We start from the raw sequence: 10,678 nt of genomic DNA, 5'->3' as shown, positions 1-10,678 counted from the left end.
TTTGGGGAAGGCACTTCAGCATGACAATGACCCTGTGCACAAAGCAAGGTCCTTATGTTTTTATTTTTTACATTTTAGTCATTTTAGCAGATGCTCTTATCCGGAGTGACTTACAGTAGTGAGTGCATACTTTTTAATACAGGTCCCCTGTGGGCATCGAACCCACAACCCTGGCGCTGCAAGCGTTATGCTCTACCAAATGAGCTACATGGCACTATACAAGAAATGTTTTGTCAGAATCGGTGTGGAAGAACTTGACTGGCCTGCACACAGCCCTGACCTCAACCCCATCGAACACCTTGGATGAGTTGGAACACCGACTGCGAGCCAGGCCTAATCGCCCTCAATCAGTACCCAACCTCACTAATGCTCTTGTGGCTGAATGCTGCGTTGACTTGCCTCCAATGTTCCAACATCTAGTGGAAAGCCTTCCCAGAATATATTTTTCTGCCTTTCCGTTCGGAACAGGTCTTTATATTTAAAATATCATCATTGAGTGGCCTTTACCCCTAACGCCTAACTTTAGCGCCTAAACCCTTAACTCTAACCTCCTATCCCTGCCAGATTACACATAGTTGGCTCCTCAATTGTTTCATCTGAAGGACAAACTGTATTATCACTCATTAAGACGTGACTTTTTGTCTCCTGCAGTTCTGGAGCTGTTAACTCTGCAACCATGCTGGAGCTTGATCGACCCAGACCCATGGGACGAGAGAGGGAGAGATTCCTAATGAGAAACGAACATAATAAATATCGACATCCGTCTCTATTCTGCATTGTGATGAAAGAAGAGGACAGAGACAGATGCTCATCCTACACATTAGTATGTGTATACCATGAATAAACCCATTCATGTACCGGTGGACGTGTGAAATCATATGATCTGCGTATGTTGTGATTGCCCTACGTCACGAGGGAGGACATCCAGTGAGTGACATCAGCTGCCTTCAGACATGCAGCACGAGGGGATTAAATACAATGCATTCGGAAAGTATTCAGACCCCTTGACTTGTGCCACATTTAGTTATGATACAGCCTTATTCTAAAAATGATTAAATTGTTTTTTTCCCCCTCATCAATCTACACATAATACCACATAATGAGAAAGCAAAACCAGTTATTTTTAATTGTTGCACATTTATTACAAATAAAAAATTGAAATCACATTTACGTAAGTATTCAGACCCTTTACTCAGTACTTTGTTAAAGCACCTTTGGCAGCGATTACAGCCACAAGCCTTCTTTGGTATGACGCTACAGGCTTGGCACACCTGTATTTGGGGAGTTTCTACCATTCTGCTCTGCAGATCCTCTCAAGCTCTGCCAGGTTGGATGGGAGTGTTGCTGCACAGCTATTTTCAGGTCTCTTCAGAGATATTTGATTGGTTTAATTCTGGGCTCTGGGTGGGCCAATTAAGGACAGTCAGAGACCCGAAGCCACTCCTGCGTTGTCTTGGCTGTGTGCTTAGGATCGTTGTCCTGTTGGAAGGTGAACCTTCGCCCCCAGTCTGAGGTCCTGAGTGCTCTGAAGCAGGTTTTCATCAAGGACCTCTCTGTACTTTGCTCTGTTCATCATTCCCTCGATCCTGACTAGTCTCCCAGTCCCTTCCACTGAAAAACATCCCCACAGCATGATGCTGCCACCACCATGCTTCAAATCAAATGTATTTATATAGCCCTTCATACATCAGTTGATATCTCAAAGTGCTGTACAGAAACCCAGCCTAAAACCCCAAACAGCAAGCAATGCAGGTGTAGAAGCACGGTGGCTAGGAAAAACTCCATAGAAAGGCCAAAACCTAGGAAGAAACCTAGAGAGGAACCAGGCTATGAGGGGTGGACAGTCCTCTTCTGGCTGTGCCGGGTGGAGATTATAACAGAACATGGCCAAGATGTTCAAATGTTCATAAATGACCAGCATGGTCAAATAATAATAATCACAGGCAGAACAGTTGAAACTGGAGCAGCAGCACGGCCAGGTGGACTGGGGACAGCAAGGAGTCATCATGCCAGGTAGTCCTGAGGCATGGTCCTAGGACTCAGGTCCTCCGAGAAAGAGAAAGAAAGAGAGAATTAGAGAGAGCATACTTAAATTCACACAGGACACCGGATATGACAGGAGAAGTACTCCAGATATAACAAACTGACCCTAGCCCCCCGACACAAACTACTATAGCATAAATACTGGAGGCTGAGACAGGAGGGGTCAGGAGACACTGTGGCCCTGTGGTCAGGGCCAAACAGGAAGGATATAACCCCACCCACTTTGCCAAAGCACAGCCCCCACACCACGAGAGGGATATCTTCAACCACCAACTTACCATCCTGAGACAAGGCCGAGTATAGCCCACAAAGATCTCCGCCATGGCACAACCCAGACGGGAAGATCACATCAGTGACTCAACCCACTCAAGTGATGCACCGCTCCTAGGGACAGCATGAAAGAGCACCAGTAAGCCAGTGACTCAGCCCATGTAATAGGGTTAGAGGTAGAGAATCCCAGTGGAAAGAGGGGAACCGGCCAGGCAGAGACAGCAAGGGCGGTTCGTTGCTCCAGAGCCTTTCCGTTCACCTTCCCACTCCTGGGCCAGACTACACTCAATCATATGACCCACTGAAGATACAGTGCCTTGCGAAAGTATTCGGCCCCCTTGAACTTTGCAACCTTTTGCCACATTTCAGGCTTCAAACATAAAGATATAAAACTATATTTTTTTGTGAAGAATCAACAACAAGTGGGACACAATCATGAAGTGGAACGACATTTATTGGATATTTCAAACTTTTTTAACAAATCAAAAACTGAAAAATTGGGCGTGCAAAATTATTCAGCCCCCTTAAGTTAATACTTTGTAGCGCCACCTTTTGCTGCGATTACAGCTGTAAGTCGCTTGGGGTATGTCTCTATTAGTTTTGCACATCGAGAGACTGAAATGTTTTCCCATTCCTCCTTGCAAAACAGCTCGAGCTCAGTGAGGTTGGATGGAGAGCATTTGTGAACAGCAGTTTTCAGTTCTTTCCACAGATTCTCGATTGGATTCAGGTCTGGACTTTGACTTGGCCATTCTAACACCTGGATATGTTTATTTTTGAACCATTCCATTGTAGATTTTGCTTTATGTTTTGGATCATTGTCTTGTTGGAAGACACATCTCCGTCCCAGTCTCAGGTCTTTAGCAGACTCCATCAGGTTTTTTTCCAGAATGGTCCTGTATTTGGCTCCATCCATCTTCCCATCAATTTTAACCATCTTCCCTGTCCCTGCTGAAGAAAAGCAGGCCCAAACCATGATGCTGCCACCACCATGTTTGACAGTGGGGATGGTGTGGTCAGGGTGATGGGCTGTGTTGCTTTTATGCCAAAAATAACGTTTTGCATTGTTGCCAAAAAGTTCCATTTTGGTTTCATCTGACAAGAGCACCTTCTTCCACATGTTTGGTGTGTCTCCCAGGTGGCTTGTGGCAAACTTTAAACAACACTTTTTATGGATATCTTTAAGAAATGGCTTTTTTCTTGCCATTCTTCCATAAAGGCCAGATTTGTGCAATATACGACTGATTGTTGTCCTATGGACAGAGTCTCCCACCTCAGCTGTAGATCTTTGCAGTTCATCCAGAGTGATCATGGGCCTCTTGGCTGCATCTCTGATCAGTTTTCTCCTTGTATGAGCTGAAAGTTTAGAGGGACGGCCAGGTCTTGGTAGATTTGCAGTGGTATGATACTCCTTCCATTTCAATATTATCGCTTGCACAGTGCTCCTTGGGATGTTTAAAGCTTGGGAAATCTTTTTGTATCCAAATCCGGCTTTAAACTTCTTCACAACAGTATCTCGGACCTGCCTGGTGTGTTCCTTGTTCTTCATGATGCTCTCTGCGCTTTTAACGGACCTCTGAGACTATCACAGTGCAGGTGCATTTATACGGAGACTTGATTACACACAGGTGGATTGTATTTATCATCATTAGTCAAAATCAGCCCTTGACTTGACACTCCCCATCCACTGTAGGGATGGTGCCAGGTTTCGTCCAGACGTGTGGCTTGGCATTCAATCTTGGTGTCATGATCAGAGAATCTTGTTTCTCATTGTTCTGAGAGTCTTTGGGTGCCTTTTGGGAGACTCCAAGTTGGCTGTCTTGTGCCTTTTTACTGAGGGATGGCTTCCATCTGGTCACTACCATAAAGGCCTGATTTGGTGGAGTGCTCCAAAGAGGAACTCTGGAGCTCTGTCAGAGTGACCATTGTGTTCTTGGTCACCTCCCTGACCAAGGCCCTTCTCCCCCGATTGCTCAGTTTGGCCAGGCAGCCAGCTCTAGGAAGTCTTGGTGGTTCCATTTAAGAATGGTGGAGGCCACTGTGTTCTTGGGGACCTTCATTGCTGCAGACATTTTTTTGTTACCCTTCCCCAGATCTGTGCCTCGACACAATCCTGTCTATGTGCTCAACAGACAATTCTTTTGACCTCATGGTTTGGTTTTTGCTCCGACATCCACTGTCAACTGTGGGACCTTATATAGACAGATGTGTGCCTTTCCAAATCATGTCTCGTCAATTGAATTTACCACAGGTGGACTCCCAAGTTGTAGAAACATCTCAATGATGACCAATGGAAACAGGATGTACCTGAGCTCAATTTCGAGTCCTCGTAGCAAAGGGTCTGAATACTTATGTAAATAAGGTATTTCTGTTTTCTATTTTTAATACATTTGCAAACATTTCTAAAAACCTGTTTTTCGCTTTGTCATTATGGGTTATTGTGTGTAGATTATATATTTTTTTTCCATTTTAGAATAAGGCTGTAATGTATCAAAATGTCAAGGGGTCTGAATACTTTCCGAAAGCCATGTATATAGAGAACACGGACAGTGCATAGTCTGTGGACAATGTATCTAATTGCTATGTTTTCTTCAGTCTTGTGTGAAACTTGTTTCATTTCAGCACTGGGGAGAATCCAGGGAAATTCACAATCAACCACTTCCTCCCTCTCGAATCAGACCAGGTCAATAACTACAAAAACACATCGCAACACACACTTTCATATTCAGGACATCACAGTGACTTCATTGTGCAAGTACTGAATATGTACAACCTCCTAAATTCACTCAGTGCCAATGTGTTTGAGGATGACCGATTCAAAGAGTAAGTTGACAATGGGAGAAGTTTCCCAGATCAAACAAGAAACCACTGAACTCATCACAATATGAACTAAATACTCTTGTCAGAATGCGAAAGTGAAAGTGGGGACAAACTCACTGCATCGTGGTTTCTCAGAACACGGATGATGTATTGTGACATGGAGATTTTCATAACTTTCCTCACCTTAATTTAAAAGACATTTTGCTATCCTCTGTTTTTGTTTGCATTATTCTGTATTGTACCTAAGACTGCATTATAATATTGCTAGAACCAACCTCCCACAGGCTCTTCAATATGACAGTGTAACATGATGTCACTCACTGACGCTGCCTGGGAAGCCCATTGTTTATAAATTCAATGTAGGTAACTTCCAACAGAAAAAACTCAGAAGATCATTTTTTTGAGGGGGGGGGGGGGTGGCTCAGTCAGACATTTTTATTCTGTAAATTATTGGAAATAAGTATTTGACTTAGAAAATACTATTTTATTATTCGTTTTTTACACATAACAATTAAAATACTCAAATAAAAGTAATTGTTTTGGGCTGTATTTAAAAAATAAATATTCAAATACACAGACAAAAGTATTTCAAATATAAGACACTCAAATACGAACTCAGTTCGGCTACATTGTCATGCAGTTCTGTAACAGTAGGCCTAGAAATAGGTTAGTAGTAGTAGTTTAATCCCTGGTTAGCCTCACACCAAATCAGAAATCACCGATTAATCCCCGGATTAGGCGCGCGGCCGCTTTAAGAGTGCTCGTGCCTCTAGCCGGTGGCATTTAAACGTTTATAGATTCATCGTAGAGTAGGCGTCACACTAGCTGCATGCGAGCCTTGGCTGGTGCTTCAATTTAGAGTTTACATTCACAGCACACACGCACTCCCATACACCGAGCCATGGCTTCAGTGAGTGTGGTAGGACCAGGACAACATCGCCCGGCTCCCGACCACCAGCTAGTCTTTCATAAACTAAAGGCCGCCGGGAAGAATAAAATAACGTTACCGTGGAAATCCTCCGTGGAGATCATCCTCGGGAAGAGCTCGGTGACCGCCGAAACCGAACGGCATTCCCGCGTATCAGCAGTCACAGCCTCCCCACTAAACCCGTCCCTGACCCTGGGACAACAAGGAGCCGCAGCCGGTGTTGGAGGGGGGGGTCCCGGGGTGAGGCGTGAGGCTCAGCCGGTGCTGGTGCCACGTAGTTCAGACAGAGAGAGCGACAGCAGCAGCCCTGACTGTGGAGACACTACAGCGGCGAGGGAGAAGGACACTGGTCAAAGCGGACGGAGCGGCAGCGGGAATGACTCAACCCGTGATCGAAGGAGTTCCCTGAAGATCCTTACAAATGTTATGTCAAGCACGTCAGCTAACACACAGATGATAGACGTCAAGTGTGACGGATCAAGCGCGCCAACAAACGGACACATGGGAGCACACTCACGTCGGGACCGTCCGGTCAGAAGGCGCGCATCCCACAGCCCCAATGGTCAGACCACAAGGCTGGTGACCAAAGGGGACACCGGGGGACCACCGCTGGAGCGGTTGACACAGGGAAGGACCGGGGTCGTTAAACTCGCGCGCACAGAATCCCACCGAAGGGAGGTCTGGTCAATATTTGGCTCCCAGGAGCAGGAGGACGCGCGCGTGCGGTCGGAGACAGGAGAGGGCCACACGTTTGGGACCAGAACCGTGACTCAGGACTGGTGCGACGTCTGTAACCAGCGGATCAGTGTTCAGCAGGCGCTCAAGTGTAAAAGTAAGTAGGGTAGGCTAGCCTCTAGGCTATGACAGTAGAATACAACTAAATTCCCAGTTCTGCCAGAGGAAGATTTGCCATCTGTTGCTTTACTACCAGATGATTTGATTATGATTTGATTTGGATCTCTTTTAGTCCCCATTTGGACTAATCTTCCAAGAGTCCTTAAATTAAACACTTTTTCACATATAACACACTATTACAAACATACATGGTATACTGACATAATGACCCAATAAATACTCAATCTAGAAAATATTGATTCTTCATCTACTATTGTCCCACAACATTTCTATGTATTATATTTAAATTGTTTTAAAATAATGTTTACATTTATATATTGAAAGATGATAGAGATGGTTTGTGGTTGATTTTGCTTTTCTGTTACGTATCGCATAATTGCTTTGACGGGTGTGCTGTGACGTCATGGTTTGGCGTTGAGGCTTGGATATCGACCTCATTCCAAGGTGGAGGCTGCTGGCTCTTGTTGTGACCAGATTAATGTGAAGGGCATTGTCAGGCCAGGACTAGAATAGCAATTGGTCACACTTTATTTGGATAGTCTGGATAGCTCATCTGTAGATGCTCTACAGATGGTCATACTATCAACCAACTAGGCTACATGTTGATAAACAACTGCTTGCTTTAAGGTTCAGATTAGGAAAAGGGTTAAGTTTAGGATAAGGGCTAGGGTCAGGGATAGTAAATAGTTGAAATGTTATTGAGAGTCTGTAGAGCATCTACATATGTACACTTCTGAGAGAGAGAGAGAGAGAGAGAGAAATTGTGTGTGTATGAGTGTGTGTTAGCGTGACTCTGCCAAGCATTCAGAGCTGCAGCCAGCAGCCTCCTATGGAAACCTCATTATCTTGTCCTCCCAGCCTCATCTCCCTGTCCCCCTCTCCTCCTCCAGCCTGCCTCGCCTCTGTGTCACAGCCAGAGTTGCAAGTACAGCTTTTGGATTGTTTATTATCTATTTCGCTTGGTTTTGGCGACGTCAACATGTTTTTCCCCATGCCAATAAAGCCCATGAACGAGAGAGAGAGAGAGAGAGAGAGAGAGAGAGAGAGAGAGAGAGAGAGAGAGAGAGATGTGAGCAAAGTTAGTTAGTTTAGGAAGTTAACAGTGTTTTGTATCTGTGTGCGTAATAATCATGGCCTACTGCAGTGAACGTGTCAGTACTGTTACTGTAGGACATCTGCCATTGTCACATCTGTATGGTGGTATTTTTGGTCACAGTTATCTGGAGGTGTGACTGCTCTGGAGGGTAGGGGATGGCATGTGTGTGCCCACATTTTATTTGTCACGTACACATGGTTAGCACATGTTAATGCGAGTGTAGCGAAATGTTTGTGCTTCTAGTTCTGACAATGCAGTAATAATCAAATCAAATCAAATTTTATTTGTCACATACACATGGTTAGCAGATGTTAATGCGAGTGTAGCGAAATGCTTGTGCTTCTAGTTCCGACAATGCAGTAATAACCAACAAGTAATCTTACTAACAATTCCTAAACTACCAACGGGTAGTCTAACCTAACAATTTCACAACAACTACCTTAGACACACAAGTGTAAAGGGATGAAGAATATGTACATAAAGATATATGAATGAGTGATGGTACAGCACGGCATAGGCAAGACGCAGTAGATGGTATTGAGTACAGTATATACATATGAGATGAGTAATGTAGGGTATGTAAGCATTACATTAAGTAAGTGGCTAGTGATACATTTTTTTTACATCAATTTTTCCATTATTAAAGTGTCTGGAGTTGAGTCAGTATGTTGGCAGCAGCCACTCAATGTTAGTGGTGGCTGTTTAACAGTCTGATGGCCTTGAGATAGAAGCTGTTTTTCAGTCTCTCGGTCCCTGCTTTGATGCACCTGTACTGACCTCGCCTTCTGGATGATAGCGGGGTGAACAGGCAGTGGCTGGTTGTTGCCCTTGATGATCTTTATGGCCTTCCTGTGACATCGGGTGGTGTAGGTGTCCTGGAGGGCAGGTAGTTTGCCCTGGTGATACGTTGTGCAGACCTCACTACCCTCTGGAGAGCCTTACGGTTGTGGGTGGAGCAGTTGCCGTACCAGACGGTGATACAGCCTGACAGGATGCTCTAGATTGTGCATCTGTAAAAGTTTGAGTGCTGTTGGTGACAAGCCGAATTTCTTCAGCCTCCTGTCTGTGTGGGTGGACCAATTCAGTTTGTCCGTGATGTGTATGCCAAGGAACTTAACTTACTATCCTCTCCACTACTGTCCCGTCGATGTGGATAGGGGGCTGCTCCCTCTGCTGTTTCCTGAAGTCCACAATCATCTCCTTTGTTTTGTTGACGTTGAGTGTGAGGCTATTTTCCTGACACCACACTCCGAGGGCCCTCACCTCCTCCCTGTAGGCTGTCTCGTCGTTGTTGGTAATCAAGCTTACCACTGTAGTGTTGTCTGCAAACTTGATGATTGAGTTGGAGGCGGGCATGGCCACGCAGTCGTGGGTCAACAGGGAGTACAGAACAGGGCTCAGAGCGCACTTTTTTGGGGCCCCAGTTTGAGGATCAGCGGGGTGGAGATGTTGTTACCTACCCTCACCACCTGGGTCCCATGCCTTCATAGTGTGTGTGTGTTTTAACAAGAGGGGAAACAGACATGGCTCAGGTGTCATCTGCCCTACATTTAGTCTTACTGTAGGCTACTCTATCACAATTGTTCTCTCACACACACAACCTCACACACTACTTTCTGCTCTGGATCCACAGTGCAACAACAGTCCGCCACTGACTCTTCCATGACCTCCTCCACTCGTTCTCTGTCCTATGAAGGCCCTAAGTAGGCCCTATGTATGTGCTATGTCAGCATGCTCCGATGACATAGTTGGGTTGTCCTACCCGGTGCATAGAGGAGAGAGCAGGTCATCGATTAGAATGATATAACACACACCTGCACTGCTCTGGGCTGCAGAGGGTTAGACCAGGCAAGCGTGTTTGACCTGGCACTTTCTGTGGTGTGTGTGCATGCTGAGCTGGCAGTGTGTCAGCAGCACTCTGTCATGGGGAAGCTGTGACTGCAGAGGACATCGCTATAAATGAGTGAAGGGGGGGGGGGTGTAGCGTGCGCATGCGAGCGAGAAGATGAATTGGATGGGATGAAGACTGGAAATAGGGAAGAGTGGAGCAGAGTGAAAAAGCTAGAGGAAGAAAGGAGGAGAAGTGTTGATGAGGAGAAAGGAAATAAAGGGGAGAGAGCGAGGGAACAGGGTGAGGGCGAGAGGATAGTTAGAGTCGAGGACAAAATGGGAGGGAGGGAGGGAGGGAGGAGAGGGGGAGAAAAGAATAGAGAGAGGGAGGAGGGAGAGTAAAAGAGTGGATGAGGGATAGAGGAATGAGAAAGGAGAAGGGGAGAGAGAGAGGGAGCCCAGTACTGCAGTGCTCTCTGATTTAATGTGCTATCAGCAGGAGCTCACTGGAGCGAGACCAGAGACACGCTATAGCTACTGATCAACAGTCCAGCAACTGAGTGTTATGTGTGGAGTTGTTGACAGTGCTTTATTCTACATCCATATAGTGCAATTGTTTATAATCTCCATAACATGCAGGTTATAATGTCATAGAGCAGTTTGGGATAGACACACTAATCCCTCTTTATATATTAATCGTGTGTGTGTGTGTGTGTACAGTTTCTTACTTTAACCATCCTTGGTCTTTAACTGAAGCCACACAAAATGCATTATCAATGGACAGGAACAATGGAGAGGGAGGAGTTCTTGGCTAGGGAACAAGGGTTGAATGGCAT

General features: G+C 45.4%; 1 protein-coding gene across 2 annotated transcripts in view; it reads left to right on the top strand.

Moving 5' to 3' along the window:
* The first annotated feature begins 5,953 nt into the window (after positions 1–5,953).
* LOC135542182 (ras association domain-containing protein 5-like) overlaps positions 5,954–10,678 on the top strand; it is a 60,915-nt gene continuing 56,190 nt past the window's right edge. For both annotated transcript variants that reach the window (XM_064968945.1, XM_064968943.1), the window contains exon 1: positions 5,954–6,893. In XM_064968945.1, the coding sequence (XP_064825017.1) occupies positions 6,035–6,893 (859 nt within the window). In that variant the 5' untranslated portion in view covers positions 5,954–6,034. The remainder of the gene's footprint in view (positions 6,894–10,678) is intronic.

The sequence above is a fragment of the Oncorhynchus masou genome, chromosome 6 (assembly GCF_036934945.1).
Source record: "Oncorhynchus masou masou isolate Uvic2021 chromosome 6, UVic_Omas_1.1, whole genome shotgun sequence".
In the NCBI taxonomy this organism is placed as follows: domain Eukaryota; kingdom Metazoa; phylum Chordata; class Actinopteri; order Salmoniformes; family Salmonidae; genus Oncorhynchus; species Oncorhynchus masou.
This window is presented reverse-complemented; position numbering and strand designations above follow the sequence as displayed.